Raw genomic sequence first — 25,922 nt, forward strand, 5'->3', positions numbered from 1 at the left:
GCAGGATAGAGCTGAGCAATGCATAATCTGTTGGGTTGACTGGAAAGATATGGGATATAAAAGGAAATAAATAAATACCTAGAATTTTGGCATGGACCCATATTTAATATCCTGGTTGTCCATAGAACTCACTAGATGAGTGGTTCTCAACCTGTGGGCCCCTGGATGTTTTGGCCTTCAACTCCCAGAAAACCTAATAGCTGGTAAACTAGCTGGGAGTTGTAGACCCACAGGTTGAGAAGCACTGCACTAGATAGTCCTAAATACTCTCTTAGGCTGGATCTATGCTGCTTTATATCCCAGGATCTGATCTCAGATTATGTGCTTCGAATTATTATATGGATTATAATATATGAGTCTACACTGCCAAATAATCTGGGATTAGAAGATAACCTGTAAACAGATCCTGAAATATAGGGCAGTGTAGATCCAGCCTCAGCCTAACCTACTTCATAAGATTATTGTGAGATTAAAACATTTATCTGAACTATCTTGGAAATGTCGATATAAGAAACATCAATATTTATTTATTTATTTATTTATTATTTACCGTATTTATATTCCGCCCTTCTCACCCCACAGGGGAGTCAGGGTGGATTACAATGTACTCATATATGGCAAACATTCAATGCCAAGACACACAACAGATAGAGACGAACAGTCAGAGGCTATTTAACTTTTTCTGGCCGCCAAGGGAGCTGTTGCTTTCATCGTCCATCTGCGACACTGATGAAGTACTACTGCATTCTCCACATGCTTTTTGCTGGAGTGCTTTGCTGGAGTCTTTTTATGGCCTTGTAATTTTTTGTTAAATTAGCCTCCCCACACTTTAAGGTGGTACCTTATTGCCTAATTTTCCTACTTGACAGATGCAACTGTCTTTTGGGTTGCAAAGGTCGACAACAAGCTACACAATGTCGGAAGCTCACTCCGACTCAGGCTGACTTTGAACTCACGATCTTGTGGTCAGAAGTGATCTGACACTCAGACAGCTGCGCCACAGAAAAAAATTATGTCCATGATCCATTGCCAATGCCTATATTTGGAAATCAATTTACAGAGGGTCTGTTACCTGCACCTACATCCTACCCCCAGGAAGTATACTCCCTATTTTCCAGAAGCATAACAGTTATGGATCACCTCTTTATGGTTAGTTCCATTGGATGAACAATAGGGCAATGGTAAATCTTTGTCTAGTTCCCAGCTGGTATTCCACTTATTCATTAAATACATTTAATAGTATAGTGATAAAGCCAAAATCTAGATCTTTCCCTCCTTATGCATTATGCCCTCACTATATTAAGCCATTGATTAACACTCTATGTTGATATAACTAAAATCCAAAGTAAACACAATGATGATGCTTGTGTTAGGCCAACCAAAAGACACAGAATGCTACTAGATGTGTAACTTCTGCTAATACTTAAATGTTTCATTATGCACTATCATGCTCTTTTACTGTCTGCCAGGTTTCAAAACTGTCTAGATTGCTAAATAGTAAAAACAGCAAGAACACAGCTGCAAGTTACTTTTTAGGATCCACTACGGAATCACCAAGGACTGGTCTAAATGTTGTTCCTGGAGCCATGTCTTGTAAGCTTGACGCAGCAGCCTATAAAATGGATGGGGGAATAAAGGTATGTGCAGTAAGTATATTTCAAGATAGGCAGTCAAACACATTGTCAAAAAGCTTCTGACCTATGGATTTTAAAGGAAATAATGAACTACAAAACATGAAGTGATAAAATGGTTCCATTATCGCAGGTGCTGAGTTTTTCTTTTATAAATATTCATTAATATTAAAACTTGTCACAAAATAAGTCGAATGGGGAAAACTGAGCTGCCATATTAAATTTCTAAAAGTACAAAATTCATCTCTGCCTTATTTACAGCTGTTCTGGAAGAAAATTTTGAACAGTGGGAAGGAGAAGAAACTACATTATTGTTGTTTTTTGAAGTCTTCTGGTGCTGCCATAACTAATTTTGGCAAGAATACACAAGGAAATATTTATTTATCGTGTCAGGAGCAAACCAAACAGTTGTACTGCATTTTTAACAAACAACCAGACAAAACACAAAGTTTACAAGCTTGGTAGTTGATTAAATGTCATTTGACCAGTAGCTGGCCACTTGGAGTGCCTCTGGTGTTACGATAAGATGGTCCTCCATTGTGCATGTAGCTGGGCTCAGGGTGCATTGCAGGTGGTCTGTAGTTTGCTCTTCTCCACACTCGCATGTCGTGGATTCCACTTTGTAGCCCCATTTATTGAGGCTGGCTCTGCATCTCGTGGTGCCAGAGTGCAGTCTGTTCAGCGCCTTCCAAGTCGCCCAGTCTTCTGTGTGCCCAGGGGGGAGTCTCTCATTTGGTATCAGCCATTGGTTGAGGTTCTAGGTTTGAGCCTGCCACTTTTGGACTTTCCCTTGCTGGTGTTCCAGCGAGTGTCTCTGTAGGTCTTAGAAAACTATTTCTTGATTTAAGTCGTTGACGTGCTAGCTGATACCCAAACAGGGGATGAGCTGGAGATGTCTCATTAAGAGCCACATCTACTGTTTTAGTGTGGTGAGATGTATTCCACACTGGACATGCTTACTCAGCAGCAGAGTAGCAAAGCGCAAGGGCAGATGTCTTCACTGTATCTGGTTGTGATCCCCAGGTTGTGCCAGTCAGCTTTTGTATGATATTGTTTGTAGCATCCACAGAAGGAAATGAAATTCATCAAGGCAGACTTCTGTACAACATCAGGTTTAAGTGTACATATACAGAAGTACTCCATATCCCATCTGACACCTCTTTTGCAGTTTGCAAACATTGTTTTTGAGACTTCAACTCACAGAATCCCTTCAACCAACAGGGAACTTGGCCCTGTTAACAGGGTAATTCTGGGAACTGTAGTCCTCAAAAGAAACATTTTCAAGGTATTATATTCAACATAACTCTTCTAGGAATGGGTCAGGCCCCTTTCACACAGCTGTATAAATCCACATTTGGAATATAGGGCAGTGTGGACTCAGATAACCAGTTCTAAGCAGATATTGTGGATTATCTGCCTTGATATTTGGGGTTACAGTAGTGTTTTGATTATCCAATCTTCACCCATCCAACATTCTGTATTATCCAACACAGTCTGCCTCCTGACCGGATCCACAGCTGTTTAAATACATTGCAATGTTTTGGTGCTAAATTCGTAAATACAGTAATTACTATATAATGTTACCATGCATTGAACTGCTTTTTCTATCGATTTGTTGTAAAACATGGTGTTCTGGTGTTTAATTTGTAATATCATAACATTATTTGACATTTAATAGTATTTTCCTTAATCTCTCATTTTCCAACATTTTCGCTTATTCTGCCAGCCCATTTATGTTGGATAAGCAAGACTCTACTGTATATGGCTGTGTGGAAGGGGCTCCAGACTGAGGAAATGTGAAATTAAAAAAAAAACTAACATATAAATGAGTGTCGGGTTTTTTTTTTAAATTAAAAAAAATACTATTTCAATTCTAGGTGCTTATTATAACACACAACTTTAAAGAAATGGAACCTGAGTTTGCTTTTTCACATCATTCCCATCCTTAAGCCGTTTCTTTTATATTGCAAGCCTGACAGCATGGCTGACTACGACCCCTTCTACACTGCTACACGGAACAATGGCTTCAAACTACAAGAGAGGAGATTCCATCTGAACATTAGGAAGAACTTCCTGACTGTTAGAACCGTTCAGCAGTGGAACTCTCCCCCAGAGTGTGGTGGAGCCTCCTTCTTTGGAAGCTTTTAAACAGAGGCTGGATGGCCATCTGTCAGGGGTGTTTTGAATGCAATATTCCTGCTTCTAGGCAGGGGGTTGGACTGGACGGCCCATGAGGTCTCTTCCAACTCTAGGATTTTATGATTATATAAAGTTCCTGGAGTTGGAAGAGACCTCATGGGCCATCCAGTCCAACCCCCTGCCTAGAAGCAGGAATATTGCATTCAAAGCACCCCTGACAGATGGCCATCCAGCCTCTGTTTAAAAGCTTCCAAAGAAGTAGCCTCCATCACACTCTGGGGCAGAGAGTTCCACTGTTGAACAGTTCTAACAGTCAGGAAGTTCTTCCTAATGTTCAGATGGAATCTCCTTTCTTGTAGTTTGAAGCCATTGTTCCGTGTCCTAGTCTCCAGGAAAGCAGAAAACAAGCTTGCTCCCTCCTCCCTGTGACTTCCTCTCACATATTTATACAGGGCTATCGTATCCAGATCATCAAAGCAGATAATCCACATTATCTGCTTTGAACCGGACTATATGAGTCTACCCTGCCATATAATCCAGCTCAAATCAGATAATCTGGATTTTATGTGGCAGTGTAGAAGGGGCTCAACCTTTATTGATCAGGAAGCCATTCTGGGAATCGTTCCAGATCAAGAGTGAGATAAAATTGCTTAAACGTGTGGGAACTATGAGATGAAGTGACAAGCTAGCAGTTCCCATCCTTTTTAGAATACAAGGAATGAAAACAAATGGGGAGAGAAAAAACAAAGCAAGAATATTTTTACGCACAGGCAACCTGAGCAAAGTTTTGGGAGCCGCAACTATTAATGGTTTCCGGAAATTTCGGATCATCTGTCTCCTGAGTGAGTGGAAATACTGCGCTGGGGTAGTGGGGTGTACAACAGACATGTTGATATGGTCACCATCAACTCCCTCTTCTGAGCTGTCACACATCTGTAAAGCAAAATATAATGTAAAAAACCTCCCAGCAAACCAACGAGTTACAGTTGAAGCAGTTGAAGGCATAAACTGAGAAAGGATAGGTTGTTGTAGGTTTTTTTTGGGCTATATGGCCATGTTCTAGAGGCATTCTCTCCTGACGTTTCGCCTGCATCTATGGCAAGCATGCTCAGAGATAGTGAGGACCTCACTACCTCTGAGGCTGCTTGCCATAGATGCAGGCAAAACATCAGGAGAGAATGCCTCTAGAACATGGCCATATAGCCCGAAAAAACCTACAACAACCCAGTGATTCCAGCCATGAAAGCCTTCGACAATACATCAGAAAGGATACCCTTTGGGGTCACAACTCTTGGAATCTCCCAGTGACCATGCTGCTTGAGGCCCCTTCTACACTGCCATATAATCCAGTTCAAAGCAGATGATCTGAATTATATATGGCAGTGCAAAAGGAGCCTGAGGTAGTTGGGAATTGTACTCCCCAGTAGTTACTTTTCTGAGTTGTAACAAAATCTTGAACATTTTCATGAGGATCAACTAATATGGGATTTCTTTCCTTTTTCAGAGTTCAGAATCTGGAGGAAATTCAGAACAAGAGTATGTCCCAGAAGAACATAATGAACCCTAAACAAGATTGTCATACTCGCTTTTATCAGAACTTGCATATTGGTCTTTTTGTTAACCACTGAAAGAACAACTTCATTGTCACCTCTGATGATACACATCATCACCTTTATTGAACCAAACTGGCACAGGCAGTAGGTTCCCTGAACTTATTTATTTATCGTGTCAGTATCAACCAGACAATTGTATTACATTTTAAACAATTTTTTAACTAACAGACAAAACAGAGTTTGCAAGCTTGGTAGTTGATTAAATGTCCTTTGACCAGTAGCTGGCCACTTGGAGTGCCTCTGGTGTTACTGCAAGTAGGTCCTCCATTGTGCATGTGGCGGGGCTCAGGTTGCATTGCAGCAGGTGGTCTGTGGTTTGCTCTTCTCCGCACTCGCATGTCATGGATTCAACTTTGTAGCCCCATTTCTTGAGGTTGGCTCTGCATCTCGTGGTGCCAGAGCACAGACTGTTCAGCGTCTTCCAAGTCACCCAGTTTTCTGTGTGCCCAGGGGGAAGTCTCTCATTTGATTGAGGCTCTGGGTTTTAGCCTGCCACTTTTGGACTCTCGCTTGCTGGGGTGTACCAGCAAGTGTCTCTGTAGATCTTACAAAATTATTTCTTGATTTAAGTTGTTGACGTGCTGGCTGATACCCAAACAAGGGATGAGCTGGAGATGTCTCTGCCTTGGTCCTTTCACTATTGGCTGCTACTTCCCGGCGGATGTCAGGTGGTGCAATACCGGCTAGACCAGGGGTCCTCAAACTTTTTAAACAGAGGGCCAAGTCACAGTCCCTCAAACTGTTGGAGGGCCGGATTATAATTTGGAAAAAAAACCCATGAATGAATTCCTATGCACACTGCACATATCTTATTTGTAGTGCAAAAAAACATTTTAAAGCAATACAATAACTAAAATGAAGAACAATTTCAACAAACATAAACTTATTATTATTTCAATGGGAAGTGTGGGCCTGCTTTTGGCCGATGAAATAGGATTGTTGTTGTTGTTGTGTGCTTTCAAGTCGTTTCAGACTTAGGTTGACCCTGAGCGAGGGCCAAGTAAATGACCTTGGAGGGCCATATCCAGCCCCTAGTTAGAGGACTCCTGGGCTAGACAGTGTAATTTCTCCAGTGGTGTAGGGCGCAGACACCCCGTGATAATGCGGCATGTCTCATTAAGAGCTACATCCACTGTTTTAGCGTGGTGAGATGTGTTCCACACTGGGCATGCATACTCAGCAGCAGCGTAGCATAGTGCAAGGGCAGATGAACTAAAGCATATCCTTCCAACACTGCACTGCTGCCTGCTGTATTGGTTACCAGACAAGAAGTTAACCCAGACACAAGACAGGACACAAGACAGAACATCTCATTCTGCACCACTTAAAGTAACATCTTATTCATTGGAACTGCTGTACACTTTCTGAAAGGGCTGATAATTGACATTATATCATTAATAGCCAGTGTGGTAGATCAAATCACATTCAGCCATGAAACTCACCGTATGGCCTTAAAATCATAGAATTCACGAAGCAGGAAAATTGCATTCAAATCACCCCTGACAGATGGCCATCCAGCCTCTGTTTAAAAGCTTCCAAAGCAGGAGCCTCCACCACACTCCGGGGCAGAGAGTTTCACTGCTGAACGGCTCTCACAGTTAGGAAGTTCTTTCTAATGTTCAGATGGAATCTCCTTTCTTGTAGTTTGAAGCCATTGTTCCGCGTTGTAGTCTCCAAGAAATGTTGAGAATCTTGAAGAGAATGCAGAAAACAAGTTCGCTCCCTCCTCCCTATGACTTCCTCTCACATATTTATACATGGCTACCATATCTCCTCTCAGCCTTCTCTTCTTCAGGCTAAGCATGCCCAGCTTTTTAAGCTGCTCCTCATAGGGCTTGTTCTCCAGACCCTTGATCATTTTAGTCACCCTCCTCTGGACACATTCCAGCTTGTCAATATCTCTCTTCAACTGAGGTGCCCAGAATTGGACTAGGTGTGGTCTAACCAAGGCGGAATAGAAGGGTAGCATTACTTCCCTAGATCTAGACACTATGCTCCTATTGATGCAGGGCAAAATCCCATTGGCTTTTTTTGCCGCCGCATCCCATTGTTGGCTCATGTTTAACTTGTTGTCCACGAGGACTCCAAGATCTTTTTCACACGTACTGCTCTCGAGCCAGGAGTCCCCCATTCTGTATCTTTGCATGTTGTTTTTTTCTGCCTAAGTGGAGTATCTTGCATTTGTCACTGCTGAACTTCATTTTGTTAGTTTTGGCCAATCATTTCTCTAATCTGTTAAGATCGTTTTGAATCCTGCTCCTGTCCTCTGGAGTATTGGCTATCCCTCCCAATGTGGTGTTGTCTGCAAACTTGATGATCATGCCTTCTAACCCTTCATCTAAGTCATTAATAAAGATGTTGAACAGGACCGGGCCCAGGACGGAACCCTGCGGCACTCCGCTCATCACTTCTTTCCAAGATGAAGAGGAAGCATTGGTGAGCACCCTCTGGGTTTGTTCACTTAACCAATTACAGATCTACCTAACCATAGTTTTGCCTAGCCAACTCTAAGATTGTGTGCGATTGTTAGCCACCTTGAGTCTCCGTGGGGAGAAAGGTGGGGTATAAATAAAGCTAATAAAAACAACAGTTTTATTAGCTTTATTTATATCCCACCTTTCTCCCCACAGAGACTCAAGGCGGCTAACAATCGCACACGTAGTCAAGTTTAAAAAGCGTTTTGCATGTTAGTTATGAGGCTAAAGCAAGGAAGATGGGCATTTATGTCATCTTGATCTCATTTGAAGAAAAGGGGCAATACAACTAATTGTGATATAAATAATAAATATCTTGACGTATATGACTACCTGCAAGAACCGTTCAATTCGGCAAGAAGAATGCTCTGGACCTGCACCGTCATAGCCATGAGGAAGGAGAATTACAATTCCACTCTGCAAAAGCCATTTTGCTTCCCCTAGAAGCAAATGAAAAGAAGGAACATGGGGGGGGGGGGGGGGGAGTGATAATTTTAGATGGCAAAATAACACATTTACATTGTCTGTGCATTTCTCTGTAGCATTTCTCTCATTCATGATGGGCTACTTCATTTTTTTAATCTCTCCAAAAATATTCCTATGGTGAGGGAAGAAAAACCATTGTGTATGTAGGGACAAAAGCAAAATTTTATTAGTATTCAGTAGTTTCCAAAAAACATAAAGCATTATGCATACTGCCTCAGAAGGACCTCTGAAGCACAACACTGCAATTCACAGCTTTTCAGAAATGCCCATAAGGAAGACTACAATGGTATAACGATCAGCACTGCTGCTCAACCAAATTATAACAAGGCACACCTCCACTACAGACTAGCTCACGAAAATCTAGAGCTCACTAAAATATAGAGAATTGTCAGGATTCAGTTTCCAGGCCCTCAGTTATGGCGCTGAAAACCAGGGTCCTGACCTAGGACATTGATAAGGAACTTGCAGCTGCTGACCTTGGGAGAAAACGGCTAGCAGTTTGGTGGGGATATTGCGCGGGATTTTGGTTTGGGTTTTCAAGTGAGGGGTGTGTGTATATAAGGGGTGACCAACTGGCGCCGAGCAATCATGTCTGTGTTTCCAGCAGTAAAGTTTCTCTTTGACACCAGAGCGCATTCCTGTGTTTTCATTGGGAGCTACCGCTGTGAGCTGACAGAATAGTTGTTGAATCAACTAAATATTTAGAAGCTAGGAACTATGACCCACTGGAACGGAAAGGCTTAAAAGGATTCTTTAGTAGATTTTCGCTGCCACCAAATTAAGAGTAAACAGGCTGTGGTATTTGGGAGAGGTTTTTCAGTAACACACTCTGTGTTCCTATAGTGTTCTTAGAGGCTGTGTAAAGTTATCTTGAATAATGCTTTTACCACAATAATAGTCACACAGAGGCTTGCTTAAGTTAATAACAATAACCAGAACGTTTAACAGGCTTGAAATATTCAGGGGCGAAGCATGATGGTTTCATTAAAATACTGGCACATACAAGCTTGTGGTTATGTAGAGTAAAGATCTTAAAACTTCTGGGTACAAGTCTTTAAAAAGGATCAACACAGAAGATTATCACAAGAAATGAATCTCTGAGAGTAACTCCCAAAAATCCCCCATATAGAAAATTAGCCAAATCCCTGAACCCACTTTCCTTAGGGAAAAGAACAGACCACAGCGGGGTCCTGTTTCACTCAGTGTTCTAGCTATCTATTTCAATAGATATTCCTGAATACCACTCCACAGACTTTCCCAAAGTTCTTCCTCACAAATCCAAACTACGCTAGCTAACACCCAAACTTCTTCTCTCTACCCTTCCAAACTCCCAACTCACACCCACCGGGCCCTGGCAAAAACTCCAGCCTCAGTTTAAAAGTCACTTTTTTTCCTTCAGACTACTTAGGCTCCGCCCCCATCTCTCTGACCAATCCTAGACCGATACCTTTCCCTCCTATGCTAGAACACGCCCCCTTTAGGCAAACCTAACCTAAGATGGTGTCTCCCTGTCTCCCTTCTCCAAAATGGATGCCGTGGCTTCGCCAGGCCCACTCTCCTAGGCCTAAGCTAGCCTGCCAAGGTAATTACAAATGTCTTACTATGTATTAAACTAAATTAAATAAGACAGCAACATGAAAATAATGAACTTGAAGTGATGAGATAGTAGGAAGAGTAGAGGTTAAAACAAACAAAAACAGTAAGTGTATCTATGTATCTTTAAGTAAGGAACAATATAAGCATTTAAATAAAATAATACATATTTTAATATTAGAGATGGGACATTTAAATCTTACCTCCAGAGATAAATGTATCAAATATTATCTGAGCTCCATTAAAAAAATCACCAAACTGTGCCTCCCAAATGGGCAACAAGTTGGGACTTTCAATACTCATTCCATATTCAAAGCCAAGTACTGCTTCTTCCGAGAGGGGACTATTGCTCACCTAACAGAACAAAACATAAAAACTCATAAGTAAAGGTTTTCCCCTTCAGAAAGCACATTTTCTTTCAATATTCAAATGCCATTAGTGTCAATATCCAAATGCCATTAGGTTAATGAATGTTACTGCAGAGATAGATTTGGGTTACAATTCTCAACACAATTACTTGGAAATAAATTCTATTGAACTCAGTGAGACTTAAATATGAGTTATATAGAGCACTGAGAGAAAGGTGAGGTTATAACTAACCAACTGACCAACAAAATGGGCTGATGAATGGGAAATGGGGCAAAAAACACCTTGGGGTCCCTATTATGTAAATGGGCTTATTACCTATTATGTTAACGGGCTTAAAACTCTAGACTTTAGCAGGTCCTTATTTGGGTTTGGTCGTTTTTATTAGCACTGATGAAGCCATATGATATGAAAGTTGTGTTTTAGAAAGAAAAAAAACCAAAACATCCCAACATGACTCAAACACATCAGTATAATTTTTTGGATGTCTAGTAAGAAAGCTACAACATTTATTGATCCAAACTGAGCATTCCTTATCCTGAAGTCTCAAATCCAAAATCCAAGATGGTCTGAATGGATGACTGAGATATTGACACCTTTGTTTTCTGATGGTTCAGTGTACACAAATTCAGTTTCATAGAATTTATTAAAATTTGTCTTGTATAAAATTGCCTTCAAACTATGTGTATAAGATGCATATGAAATAGAAATGAATGTCATGTTTAGATTTGAGACCCACCTCTATGATATCTCATTGCATACTTGTATACCAATACAAGTATTGCAAAATACAAGAAAAAATTCCAAAACTTATAGAATCATAGAATCAAAGAGTTGGAAGAGACCTCATGGGCCATCCAGTCCAACCCCCTGCCAAGAAGCAGGAATATTGCATTCAAATCACCCCTGACAAATGGCCATCCAGCCTCTGCTTAAAAGCTTCCAAAGAAGGAGCCTCCACCACACTCCGGGGCAGAGAGTTCCACTGCTGAACGGCTCTCACAGTCAGGAAGTTCTTCCTAATGTTCAGATGGAATCTCCTCTCTTGTAGTTTGAAGCCATTGTTCCGCATCCTAGTCTCCAAGGAAGCAGAAAACAAGCTTGCTCCCTCCTCCCTGTGGCTTCCTCTCACATATTTATACATGGCTATCATATCTCTCAGCCTTCTCTTCTTCAGGCTAAACATGCCCAGTTCCCTAAGCCGCTCCTCATAGGGCTTGTTCTCCAGACCCTTGATCATTTTAGTCGCCCTCCTCTGGACACATTCCAGCTTGTCAATATCTCTCTTGAATTGTGGTGCCCAGAATTGGACACAATATTCCAGATGTGGTCTAACCAAAGCAGAATAGAGGGGTAGCATTACTTCCTTAGATCTAGACACTATGCTCCCATTGATGCAGGCCAAAATCCCATTGGCTTTTTTTGCCGCCACATCACATTGTTGGCTCATGTTTAACTTGTTGTCCACGAGCACTCCAAGATCTTTTTCACACGTACTGCTCTCGAGCCAGGCGTCACCCATTCTGTATCTTTGCATTTCATTTTCTGCCAAAGTGGAGTATCTTACATTTATCACTGTTGAACTTCATTTTGTCTCTCTAATCTGTCAAGATCGTTTTGAATTCTGCTCCTGTCCTCTGGACTATTGGCTATCCCTCCCAATTTGGTGTCGTCTGCAAACTTGATGATCATGTCTTCTAGCCCTTCATCTAAGTCATTAATAAAGATGTTGAACAGGACCAGGCCCAGGACGGAACTCTGCGGCACTCCACTTGTCACTTCTTTCCAAGATGAAGAGGAAGCATTAGTGAGCACTCTCTGTGTTCGTCCACTTAACCAATTACAGATCCACCTCACCGTGGTTTTGCCTAGCCCACATTGGACTAGTTTCCTTGCCAGAAGGTCATGGGGGACCTTGTCGAAGACTTCTCAGGTCTCAAGCATTTGGTATAAGGGATAGTCAACCTATAGTTATTACATGTGTGTATAATTGAAACCTATGGCATTTTGTAAAGCACGATGCTTTTTAAAAATTAACTTACCTCAAGAAAGCCCTTCTGTTCAGATGACATATGATTCAGAGGAATGTAGGTTTCACCTGTCTCTTGGCAAACCAACATGGCATGCCGCTGGCTGAAAGTTCCTCTACCAACATCTTGCCCGCTCAGACGAATATTGAAACCTTTTTAAAAACAAAATAATAGAACAACTCTATAACAACCCTGCAATGTTTGGTATGTAATTTGAAGCCATTTTGGTGCTCAAGGGGTCAGTCTACTGTGAGAATATCTGGTGCCCGTTCTTCCTATTTTTCATCATTTTTCCTATTATTATCAGGTCATAAAGTACTGAATTTGTAGCCTTTCACATTGCCCTATATGATGAAGGGTGTTCAGTCCCCAAATACAGAATGTCACATAGAAAACCCTATTTATTAAAGTTAAGTATCTGAGTCAGGAAGAAAAAAATCCTAATGAGTACAAATTAAAGATAAAGTTTTTAAATAATAATGTTTATTGAAGGTTTTTGATTAGGAATACATTGAGAGGGTAATAATCATCGACATATCTGCTATTTAACTAAAAATAGGAAAGAGTTCATAAGAGTGGGAAAAGGGGGGGTGAGGCTGGGGGTAGGGCGTGGATAAAAGAAAAAAATATATAATTTTTTTTAAAAAGGAGGAAGATATATATATATATATTAAAGGGGATGGGGGAGGAGCGTGTGGGGAGTCGGAAAGTGTGAGAGGGAGTGTTAGTACCCTTAGTTACTGATTTGCCCCGAATAACATTATTAGTGTTGATTTTGTCTTCAATTAGGTTTCTCTTCTTGTCTAATCTCTTGTATATCTGTTATTGGTTAGCTTCTAGGTATCTCTTGACTGGGGACCAGTCCGTCTTGCTTACTCCGGTCATCGGTTTGGTTTTCATATATTGTGTTAGTACATCCATATTATGTCCATTAGTTTTAGTTTCCATTCTTCTACCGTTGGTATTTCTTTATTTTTCCACTGTCTGGCTAACACCAATCTTGCCGCGGTTGCCATGTGGAAGAGGAGCTTGTCTTTGTTCTTTTCGATTTTGAAGTCTAATATTCCCAATAGGTAGTATTCCGCTTTCATCTCCTTTCTTAAGTTTAATATTTTGCTTACAATTCCGTGAATCTCTATCCAAAATGTTTGAACTTTCTTGCATGTTCACCATAGATGGAAAAAAGTGCCTTTCTTTTCTTGACATTTCCAACAGGCTTCGGAGACATTCTTATAATATTTTGCCAACTTACTAGGTGTAATGTACCATTGGTACATCATTTTAATCCAATTTTCTTTCAAATCATAAGAATTAATCCATTTCAGTTTGATCTTCCAATTTTTCCCTAATCTGTGGTTCCAATTGTTTTGCCGTCCATTTTGATGTGCAACTCTTTGTTTTGTTTTTCTCAGTCTGCCAACTTAGTAATATTTTGTATAGTTTAGTAATTCCTTTTTTTTCCTGACATCATAACCTTTTCCCAATGTTTTTCTCCAGTTTCAAAGCCAACTTTTTATCTTTATTAAAAGCCTCATTGATCTGCCCATGCTGGAACCATGAAATTTCTCCGTACAATGTCTTTATCTCTTCCAGTGTCTTTATTCTATATCCCTTTCTTTCTTTTTTCAGAATATCTTTATACCTAGGCCAATTCTCCCATCCCAGCTCTCTTCTTTGCATTGCCTCCAAAGGGGAGACCCATAAAGGTGGTTTTGTTTTTTTTTGTAAAATTTAGTTTTGTATTTCTCCCATATTTTAATCAATGAAGACCGGATGAAATGATTGCCAAAATTCTTTTCTATTTTTCTTTTAGCATACCATAAATAGGCGTGCCAACCACTTCGCAAATCGTGTCCTTCTAACGCTAACTCTTTTATTCTGCTGAGGTTGGCCCAGTCTTTTATCCAAATTAGTCCACATGTGTCATGATATGTATGATTGCAGGTCAGGAAGTCCTAGGCCGCCTCTTTCTTTATTGTCTATAAGATTTGTATATTTTATCCTAGGTTTTTTTTCCTGCCCATATAAATTTTATAATTTTTCTGTTCCAGTTCTTGATCTGTGTATTCCTAATTATTGGGATGGCTTGGAATAAGAAGAGGAGCTTGGATAGGACCATCATTTTAATAGCTGAAATTCTGCCTAGTAGCGAGAGGTTTAAATATCTCAATTTGTCCATTGCTTTGCAGATCTCTTTCCATTTAGTTTTGTAGTTATTTTTTAAAAGGTGTGAATTTTTTGCTGTTAAAGTTATGCCTAAGTATTTGATTTTCTCCACTACTTGTATCCCACTGTTTTCTTCTAATAATTTTTGTCTTTCTTTTGTTATATTTTTCGTTAGTATTTTAGTTTTGTTTTTGTTTAAGTTGAAGCCTGCTACCGATCCAAATTCTTCTATTTTGTTTATCCACTTTTCCAAATTTTCTATTGGATCTTCAACCATGCAGATTACGTCATCTGCAAAAGCTCTAAGATTGTAAGAGTATTTTCTAATCCTTGTTCCTTTAAGTGCGTCGTCTTTTCTCACGTTGTTTAGAAGTGTTTCCAATGTCATTATAAATAGCAATGGGGACAAAGGGCAACCTTATCGTGTTCCTTTCTGTATACTTATATTTTCGGTTGTTTGTCCGTTTATGTATATATCGTCAACAATTATAACTAATTAAAACAATCAAACAATACAATCGCAGCAATAAAATCATATTGTGGCCAATGTTCATCGATTCATAAATCCATGATCCATCTAGCATCGTCATTGTCTTTTTCTACTCTGGTTGTTGTTGTCTTTTGTCCAACTGCCAGCTTACTCGAAGGTCTGGTCCCACATCCAGGTTTTTAACTTCCTTCTGAAGGAGAGGAGGGAAGTTGATAACCTATTCTCCCCGAGGAGTGCATTCCACAGGCGAGGGGCCACCACCGAGAAGGCCCTGTCCCTCGTCCCCACCAGTCTCACTTGTGATAAAGGTGGGGCCGAGAGCAGGGCCTCCCCAAAAGATCTTAAACTCTGAGGTGGGATGTAGAAGGAGATACGTTCAGACAGGTACGCTGGGCCGGAGCCGTAAAGGGTTTTGTAGGTCAAAACCAGCACTTTGAATTGTGCTCGGAACTGGATCAGCAGCCACTGGAGCTGACACAGCAGGGGGGTGGTATGCTCCCCTTATGACGCTCCGGTGAGTAATCTAGCCGCCATCCGTTGGACTAATTGAAGTTTCCGAACAGTCTTCAAAGGCAACCCCACATAGAGTGCGTTGCAGTAATCTATTCGGGACATAACAAGAGCGTGGACCACTGTGGCCAGATCCGACTTCCCAAGGTACGGGCGCAGCTGGCGCACAAGTTTTAATTGTGCAAAAGCTCTCCCAGCCACCGCTGAGACCTCGGGCTCCAGGCTCAGCGATGAGTCCAGGATCACTCCCAAGCTGCGAACCTGTGTCTTCAGGGGGAGTGTAACCCCGTCTAACACAGGCTGTAACCCTATGCCCTGTTCGGTCTTACAGTCCTGACCAGTAGGACCTCTGTCTTGTATGGATTCAATTTCAATTTGTTAGCTCTCATCCAGTCCGACACAGTGGCCAAGCACCGGTTCAAGGTCTGGACAGCCTCCTTGGTAACAGGTGAGAAGGAGTGACAGATTTGGACATCATCTGCGTAGAGATAACATCTTAGTCTGAAACTCCGGATGATCTCTCCCAGCAGCTTCATGTAGATGTTAAGCAACATCGGGGACAGAATTGATCCCTGAGAGACCCCACACGACAACGGTTGTGAGGCCGAACAGGTGTTGCCCAATAACACCTTCCGGGACCGTCCCTCAAGAAAGGACCGGAGCCACTGCAAGGCAGTACCCCCAAGTCCCATATCTATGAGGCGTCCCAGAAGGATACCGTGGTCAACGGTATTGAAGGCTGCTGAGAGGTCCAGCAGAACTAACAGGGACACACACCCCTGTCAAGCTCCCGGCGAAGATCATCTACCAAGGCAACCAAGGCTGTCTCTGATCCATGTCCTGGCCTAAAGCCAGACTGTGCTGGATCTAGATAATCAGTGTCTACCAGAAATCCCTGGAGTTGTGTCGCCACCACACATTCCACGACTTTGCCCAAGAAAGGTAGATTGGAAACTGGCCGATAGTTGTCGAATCGAGTGGGGTCCAGTGATGGTTTTTTCAACAGCGGTTTTATAACAGCTTGCTTTAAGCTCGCTGGAAATTTTCCTTCCTTTAAGGAGGCATTAACCACCACCTTTACCCATTCAGCCAATCTCCCTCTGGCTTCTTTTATCAGCCAGGATGGGCAGGGGTCTAGGACGCATGTGGTGGGTCTCACTTCTCCAAGGATCCTGTCCAAATCCTCAGGCTGAACCAATTGAAATGAATCCAATAAAACTGGACAAGCAGGTGCTCGTGTTACAGCCTCAGAGACCGCTATTAACATGTCGTCGACGTCAGACCGGATCAACGCAACTTTATCTGCAAAGAACCGAGCAAATGCTTCACAACGAGCCACCGAGTAGTCAGGGATCTCGCTCTTCGGAGGATTTAATAGTCCTCTGACGACTCGGAATAGTTCGGCTGGATGATTCTTTGCGGATGCAATGTTGGTGGCAAGAAATAATTTCTGTGCCGCCGCTATTGCCATGTCGTAGGACCTTAGAAAGGTTTTCAGACCTGTTTGGGTTGATTTGGTAGGCCTCTGACGCCACACGCACTCTAGCCTCCTCTTCTCTCGCTTCATCGCTGCCAGCTCCTCAGTAAACCAAGGAGATGGTTTAGCTCGGCTACTCGAGAGGGGGCGCTCCGGAGCGATTGTATCAATTGCCCTAGTCATCTCACTGTCCTAGCGAGAGACCAGAGCATCGACAGAGTCAGTAGCCAAGGAGGTGGGGAACTCCCCAAGAGCCACCAGGAAGCCATTAGGATCCATAAGTCTCCTGGGGCGGACCATTCTAATGGGTCCATCACCTCTGCGGAGGGTAAGAGGCAGAGTAAGTCTAAACCTGATCAGGTGGTGATTGGTCCATGGCAATGGAGCGATGGTCAGCTCCTCCACCTCGTCACCTTCATCTCATCCCTGACAAAAAACCAAATCCAATATGTGCCCGGCATTATGGGTGGGACCAGTTACTAATTGGGACAGGCCCATGGTTGCCATGGTGGCCATGAAGTCCTGAGCTGCACCTGAAGGGGGGGGGGGGGCTCGGCATGGACATTGAAGTCTCCCAGCACCAAGAGTCGTTGGGAACTCGAAGCCAAGTCCGAGACCACCCCTGCTAGCTCAGGTAGGGAGACTGTCGTGGAGCGGGGTGGTCGGTACACTAACAGAATCCCTATCCTGTCCCGGTCACCTATCCTGATGCCGATACACTCAAAAGAAGATGACTGTGGTATGGGGCAGCTGATCATGGGGATAAAATCCTTATAGACCACTGCGACTCCGCCTCCCCACCCTCCAGGCCTTGGTTGGTGCTGCACAGTGTTGAGAAAGATTCACCCCTCCCTCCTCGTCCAGCCAGGTCTCTGTAATGCAAGCCAGGTCAGCTTGTTCTTCCAGGATTAGATCCTGGATGATAGAAGTTTTCCCATTTACTGACCTAGCATTGAACAGCACCACTTTTAACCTGGAGGGACCATCCTGGCACCTCAGCTGTACCTTGTCAGGAGAGTGTTTTGAATTTGCCAATATATCCTTATTAATTTTGCGTCGAATAGGTTGTTGAATTGTATTATGGGTAATTTTTGGAATTGGGCCGAATTTGTTGTTCATTTGTATATTTAGAAGCTGCCAATGTGTTGTTATAAAATTTGGACCGAATTGGGTATTTTGTTCTCCCTTTCCCGTATCTCCCTCTACCTGTCACCACCTCTATGGCGATCCCCCCGCCTGCGGACCCCTCCCCCCAAGGAGACCTCCCCCCCTTCTCAATTTTCGTTCCCATTGTCGGGTTTTGATAGCAAAGTGCACTTGTGCAATGGATGTAAACAGGTAGTATAAGTGGTAAACAGCTAGAATATAAAGTGCTGATAAATTGTCAACCTGCTAAGGATGAAGCTAAGTGCTAGTGCAAGGCCTCGGAACAGTTGTTTAAAGTGCTACTATTACAACAAGTTAATCACAATAGGATACTTTGGGACCAGTTAATAGCATGGGCTCTGGCAGAATAGGAGGTAGATCTAATAAAGTGCTCTAGGCTAAAGTGACATAGTGCTGAAACAAGTTCAGGGATTAGTGCCTTCTTATATGACACCGCTTTCCAGTAAAAGAGGGTCAATTTAAACACAAGGAGCCCGGCTTCCTGGATCCGTGGAATACAAGCTGGCACCCACTGGCCAGATCCCCTGGATTCTTTTCGACCGTCAAAGGAGAAGAAGCGGCAATTCCATGAAAAGATGTAGATTCGTGCAATGAAGACAACAGTTGTTATTATAGTCACACTGCCAGTGAGCTTTCCAGATTAGAAGGTTGATGTTATTAACACAACACGACTCTACTAGAGGGGGCTGTGTAGGAAGGTAGTTGGTTATTCATTAACCACACATGTAGAACACACAGCATATCACACACACCAAAGCAGCCCCCCACACACACACCAGACAAAACAAAATAGAATAAAATAAAAATTTATAGAAGATGGCAAGGAGTAGCAGCTGAGAAAGCTCAGGGCAGCGGGAGGGGGGGCTCCTCTTCTTCCCCCCCTCCCAGTGGTGTGGCAGCTCCTGTCCTTTTCTCTTCCTTCACCTCCGGTATGGCAGGTGAGGTGGACACTCTCCCGAGCGACTGGACATGGGGAAAGGCAGCAGGGGCAGCAACAAGATCCACGATGCCTGATGATGGATGGCAGCAGCGATAGTGGGGGGAGTGGGGCTACCGCTCTTCCTCTGCAGCAATGGTGGCAGCGGCGATGAACAGCCAGCTGTATTTTGTTCCTCTGCGGTGACACAGCAATGGTGGCAACGGTGATGATCAGTCTGCTGCCGCTCAAGCCTCCGTGGTGGCGAGCGGCGGTGGCGACGGAGGCACTAGCTGCTCTGCTTGCGGCCTTTTTCTCTGCGAGAAGGCCTGTTGGCGGGCCCAACAGGAGCGCTTCAAGTCCCTCCCAAAACTGCGAGGGGCTGGCTGGCAACGGCGCCTTGAAGGCCCAAGGCCTGCTGGAAGGCTCCACGGGGGTCGCTTCGGCCCCACCAGAAACGGCGTGGGGTCCGATGATACGGCGGCCCGGAGGCTCGATGGCGGGGCCTAGAAGAGCGTTTTCCCTTTTGCCCCTGTACAGAAGTTGATTATAAATTGTATGATTTTAACTGTATTTGTGTTTAGATTGGCTGCAGTAATGCTGGAGCGGCCTAAGCCATGGAGACGATGTAGGCTAGAGAGAGAAGTGGGAGGAGCTTAGAGGGGAGAGTTTGAAAAAACAACAGTTAATGTTCAGTTAGGGTTTAGGTTTAGAGGAGTGAGCAGTCAGGAGTTAAGATTTGAGTGTGAGGAATTAATAGAGGAAAGATTAGGAGGTTGTAGCTGAAAGAGAGTGAATTGTGAAGCAAAGTTTCGAGGCTTTGGAAAGCCAGATTAAGTTACTGGAAGTTTCTTAGGCTAGAGAGGCTGATAAGGGAAACATAACCAGTATTCCGTTAGTCTAAAGAAAGGCTAAAGAATAAGCTTATTAAGTATTTGATCAGGGGAGGATCAGATAAGGGAGACATCCCTGTATTGAAATTTTGTTTTGTAATAAGTGCTTCACCTCAGGAAGATACTGTAGAACCTGAAAGAGTGTAACATTCAACTAACCAAGCATTATTCTGAGTTCTATAAGAAAAGTTACAACTTGCAACCACACGCTTTGTGCTCAATAAACTTGTTAACTTTTGTTTGAAGACTGCCTCATCTCCATCAATTCTGCGTCCAGTGTGCCATTTCTCACAATATTATAACTTACCTCACGTGGTGGCAGAAACGCAGGGGAAAGTGACCAAATAGATCTACATTCTTATCTCCAGTCACGCTACAATACATACAGTATAATTACTACTAAGTTATTACTATCTTAATAAAGGAAGAGGTGCGATTGAACAGCCTCCCTTCTAACTTGATGGTAAATTTGGTTCCTTTCAAATTGGTAGCAACAATAATCATCCCTAGGCTCCCCTGTTTCTGCGCAGCCCCCCCCCCCAATAGCAGCATGGGGCCAGATGACGGCCAGATGGAGGCGTGCCAAGGCCCAGGCCTACTGGTGGGCCCAGAGCGCTGCGGCCCTTACCCGAACGACGTGGAGCCAGATGGAAATCTGTCCGGGCCTTCTGGAGAGTCACAGCAATGGGGCCTACTGCGGCCTGTTCTTTGCGGCGAGCCGGCAGCTCCAGTCGCAACTCCCAGGTCTTCATGGGACAGGCAGCAGCGGTGGAAGGTTCGCCGAAATTTTCAGCCGCCAATCGATCCTCCCGAAGAATTAGCTGGCAGGCCGAATTGCCATAGGCCTGAGGATCGCCACAGGGGAGCCGCCGCTGTAATGGCGGAGCCGATTCTCAGGAGCTAATTCTCCGGAGAGGAGACGAAGTCGCAACACATCAACCACCCAGCTCAGCCCCTGGATGTCAGGGGGGCTAAGCTCTAGGATGGGGTGAGTTAAAGCTTCCCTGGGGGAGGATTCAGAGAATTTCTTGCTCCGTTATTTCTCTATTTAAACTCTCTCTGTGCTCTTCAGAGATCTTCTCCAATTTCTGTTGTCCCAGAAATTGCATAATCTTGTCCGTCTGAGTTTGTCCTTTTGCATATAGTGCTTTATAGTATGTGTTAAACTGATTAATAATGTCCTTGTTTTTGGTATATTCTACGTTGTTTGTATTTATTTTTGTGATGTATTGGTTTTGTTTCATTTTCCCTATTCTCCTGGCTAACCAGGATCCCACTTTGTTTGCATTACAGAAATGTGTCTGATTTGCATATTTTAATTTTTTTGCCATCTGTTCTGTTTCTAACTGTATCCTTTGTTTGTGTAGCATCTCTAATTCTTGTGTTAAGCTAGTGTTTTTTGGGTCTTGCTTCAATTTTCTTTCGGCCTCATCTAGGTTTTTTATTATTGTTTGCATCTGTTCCCTTTTCTTCTTATTTTTTATTGCAGATTGCTATATGCATATTCTTCTGATTACCGCCTTTCCGGCATCCCAAATTTTCTGTATATCGACATCTTCTTCTTTTTTTTTTTTTTAAATATTCTTTATTGAAATTTTCATAAAACATAAAAACATAGCGAGGAAAAAAGAAGAAATAGGGAAAAAAAATGAAGAAAAAGAAAGAAAAAAAATGGAAAAGTGAAAAAAAAATGAAAAAAGGTGAAAATATTAAAGTAAATGCAGGCCACAGGAACAGGGCGAAAACTATAAAGAAAAAGAAAAAAAAATTTAAAATTTGACCTCCTGGTATCTTCGGAAGATCTTATCAGCCTTCTTGCTGTATATGTCCTTGAATTTTCTTCTTTCCCTCTTTTTGGCGTAATTCAGTCTATTTTTGTATTTCTTATAATACTATTTCTTTTTTCTTCTTTTTCAGATATTCTGTAACATCACTCCAATCCGTTTCTTTCCTTTTGGTTTCTTTATTCTTTAACAGTAGAAAAGTTAGCTTGTCTAGATTTCTTATATCCAATATTTTTGTTATCCAATCATTTATCTCTGGTATCTCTTCTTGCTTCCATACTTTGGCGTAGCACATCCTTGCTGCTGTTAGTATCAAGAATAGTATTTTATCTTTATTCTCATCTAATTTTCTATTATACATCCCTAACAGAAAGATTTCTGGTTTCAATGGCAATTGTATTTTCATCATAGATTGAATTTCTTTGTGTATTTCCCTCCAGAATTTTCTCGCTTTGTCGCACGTCCACCATGCATGGAAAAAGGACCCTTCTTTATTTTTACATTTCCAGCAAGTCGTGCTTGTATTATTATATATTCTGCCCAATTTCTTCGGTGTCAAATACCACCTTTGCGACATTTTTACCCAATTCTCTCTTAGTTCTATTGCATATGTAAATTTTAATCTTTTTTTCCAAATTACCTTCCATTCTTCTTTTCTAATATTTCTTTGAATATTTTCGTTCCATCTTCTCATATAATTTTTCTCCTCATTTTTTTCCAGATGCCATTCTAATAGTTTTTTGTATAATTTGGTTATTAATTTTCTTTCTGTTTTCATGATGGTATCCCAGAATTCGTCTCCTTGTGCGAATCCTAATTTCCTATCCAGTTTAAATTTTTCTTTAATTTGCCAGTATTGGAACCATGATATATTTTTGTCGATTTGGACTAGTTCTTGTTGTTCTTTTATTTCTATTTCCCCTTGTTTAGTTTTTAGTATTTCTTTGTAGACAGGCCAGTCATTCCACCCCAGACACCTTCTTTGCGTTGCCTCCAGGGGTGATATCCAAATTGGTGTTTTATTGTACAGTTTTAATTTATATTTCTCCCACACTTTTAGAATTGTAGACCTTATAAAATGATTCCCGAAGTTTTTTTCTTTTTCTTTCCCTTTATACCAAATATAATGGTGCCACCCTGCTCTTAGATCTATCCCCTCTAATGTTAATAATTTCTTTTTCTTTAACATGGTCCAGTCTCTGGCCCATGTTAGAGCGCAGGCTTCGAAGTATGTTTTTAGGTCCGGTGCAGCCAATCCTCCTTTTTCTTTTTGTTCTATTAAATTTTTATAATGTATCCTTGGTTTTTTATCATTCCAGATAAATTTAGAGATATCCCTGTTCCATTTTTTAATCTCATTCATGTTCCTGATTATGGGCAAATTTTGAAATAGGAATATCATTTTTGGTAAGACTTTCAATTTAATCGAAGCGATCCTTCCCATTAATGACAAATTTGATTTTTTCCACTTTTTCATATCCTCTTTAATTTCCCTCCATTTATTTAGATAATTATTTTGTAAAAGATGTAGATTTTTTGCTGTTATCTGGATCCCTAAATATTTTATTTTTGGAACAATGTGCACCTTCCATTTCTTTTGTATCTCTTCCTTTTCTCTTTCTCCGATATTTTTTGTTATTGCTTTAGTTTTTTCCAAATTTATTTTAAATCCTGCCACTTCCCCATAATTTTTTATTTCTTCCAGCCAATTTCCTGTTTTTTCTTTTGGGTTCTCTATAATACAAATTATATCGTCGGCGAACGCTTTGTATTTGTAGTCCAATCCTTGTATTCTAGCGCCCTCTAGGGTCTTTTCTTCTCTTATTCTTTTTAGCAGTACTTCTAATGATAGGACAAATATTAACGGTGATAAGGGGCAGCCCTGTCTGGTTCCTTTTTCTATCTGAATCTTGTCTGTTTCCTGTCCATTAATTATAATTTTGGCCTCTTGTTCTTCATAAATTGCTTCCACTGAATTTTGGAAATAGTACCCCATATCAATCTCCCTCATTAAAAATTTAAAAAAATCCCAATTGACATTATCAAATGCCTTCTCGGCATCCACGGCCATAAACATTACTTTCTTTTGGTGGTAAATTTCATAATACTCGATCAAATCTATTACTGTCCTCACATTATCTTTTTGTTGTCTGTTGGGTAGGAAGCCCGCTTGATCTTCCTCTATGTATGTTTCCAAAATTATTTTTAATCTTTCCGCTAGGATACTGGAAAAGATCTTATAATCTACATTAAGTAGCGATATGGGGCGATAATTTTTAACCTCTTCCGGGTCCGAATTTTCCTTGTGTATTACCGATATATTGGCTTGTCTCCAGGAATTTGGTATTTCTTTATACATTCTTATATTATTCATTATTTTCTTCAGATATGGTGTGAGTTCTTGTTGGAAAATTTTGTAATAGCCCGATGACAGCCCATCTGGGCCTGGAGCTTTATTTGGTTTTAGATTTTTTATTGCCGTTTTTATCTCTTGTTCGGATATTTCCTTATTAAGTGTTTCCCTTTGTTCATCTGAGATCTTTTGTATTTTTTGTTTTCCTAAATATTGGTATATCTTTTCCCTATCTATCTTCTCATTCTGATATAATTTCTTATAAAAATTAAAGAATTGATTTCTGATCTCCTTTTCTTGAGTGTATATTTTATCTCCGTCTCTTATTTTGGTTATGTGTACTTTCTCTTTTTTTTTTCGTAGCTTATTCGCTAACCATTTTCCTGATTTATTTGCATTCATAAAGTAATTTTGTCTTAAATACTTTAATTGTTTTTCTTTTTCTTCTAATTCCAATAGGTCTAATTGTTTACGTAGGTTTTCTAATTTACTGTTTATTTCTCTATTTTTTGGGCTTTTTTTGAGGTTCTGTTCCTCTTTTTCCAATTCTTTCTTAATCCCATTCATCTTTTCCATTTTTTGTTTATTTCTGACTATTTTTTGCTGTATAAAATGGCCCCGCATTACTGCTTTACTTGCTTCCCACAGATTTAGTGTATTTGTTTCCATATTATCATTTAATTCAAAATATTCTTTTAGTTTATTTCTAATTCTTTCTATGTCTTCCTCTCTTTTTATCAAATTTTCGTCTAATCTCCATCTTCTTATTTTGTCCCCTAGCTCTATCCTTAGTTCCAGGGGGCAATGATCTGAGTCAGCCCTCGGCAAAATCTTAAAGCTCTTTATTTTCCCTATCATTTGTGTTGTTGTCCACATCATATCTATCCTAGACCAGTTTTGAAATCTAGCCGAATAATATGTGTAGTCTTTTTTGTTACCATTCTTTGTTCTCCATACATCCTTTAAGTTTAGTTTTTTCATCATTTTTATCATTATATTTGGAAGGTTTCCTTTGTCTTTAGTTTTCTTTGTGGTGTAGTTTGTCTTACTCCTATCTAGTTCCCTATTCATGACCCCATTAAAATCTCCCATAATTATTAGGTGGTCATATTCCTGCTCCTCTATCTTTTTTTTTAGTTTTTCTGTGAATTTTATCTTGGAGTCATTAGGCGCATAAATATTACAGATTAGAAGTTTCAAATCTTGTATTTTTATATTTACCCCCAGGAATCTTCCCTCTTCATCCTTAAATGCTATTTCCGCTGGAATGTCCCTGTTTACGTATGTTACTACCCCCCTTTTTTTCTCTTTTGCTGAGGATATGAATGACTGGCCCAAACTTTTGTTTTCCAGATATTTTATATGGTCTTCCCTTATATGTGTTTCTTGAAGTGCTATAATATGAAACTTTTTCTTTTTCAGGTTAAAAAAAACTTTATTTCTTTTATTCGGCACATTCAGACCATTAATATTATTTGAATATAATTTTAACTCTTTCATTGTTTGCTGTCTTCTTCTCTAGTCCCTTCTTCCTTTTCGTTCCTCTCTTCTTCTATTTCCTCTTTCTCCCTTTCTTCCTCCCCTTCACTCTCTTCAGGTCCTTCCTCTCTTATTTCCTCCTCTTTAGGTCCATCTCGTTCTAGTCCATCCAGATTTTGTTTGCCATTTGTCTTTACCATGTTCGACTCTCTCTCTTCTTCCTCCCTCTCTTGTTCCCTTTTTCTTTCTTCTAGTTCTTTTTTTCTCGCTTTTCCCTTTGTTGAATCTGTGTCTTTTTCCTTTTCCTCCCGTTTTATCTTTTCTAGAAATTCTTTTGCCCTGTCGACACTTTTGA

The 25,922-nt window shown here is 41.1% G+C and overlaps 2 protein-coding genes across 2 annotated transcripts in view; both read right to left on the minus strand.

Moving 5' to 3' along the window:
• CDC123 (cell division cycle 123) overlaps positions 1-25,922 on the minus strand; it is a 350,374-nt gene that overhangs the window by 138,589 nt on the left and 185,863 nt on the right. The window lies entirely within an intron of this gene.
• Positions 1-25,922, minus strand: part of DHTKD1 (dehydrogenase E1 and transketolase domain containing 1) — a 77,440-nt gene that overhangs the window by 7,026 nt on the left and 44,492 nt on the right. The window contains exons 10-14 of the mRNA XM_060778272.2: positions 12,345-12,484; positions 10,140-10,290; positions 8,191-8,297; positions 4,539-4,703; positions 1,530-1,612 (exon numbers count right to left, since the gene is read on the minus strand). Coding sequence (XP_060634255.2) covers positions 1,530-1,612; positions 4,539-4,703; positions 8,191-8,297; positions 10,140-10,290; positions 12,345-12,484 — 646 coding nt within the window. The remainder of the gene's footprint in view (positions 1-1,529; positions 1,613-4,538; positions 4,704-8,190; positions 8,298-10,139; positions 10,291-12,344; positions 12,485-25,922) is intronic.

The sequence above is a fragment of the Anolis sagrei genome, chromosome 5, assembly GCF_037176765.1.
Source record: "Anolis sagrei isolate rAnoSag1 chromosome 5, rAnoSag1.mat, whole genome shotgun sequence".
Classification (NCBI taxonomy): domain Eukaryota; kingdom Metazoa; phylum Chordata; class Lepidosauria; order Squamata; family Dactyloidae; genus Anolis; species Anolis sagrei.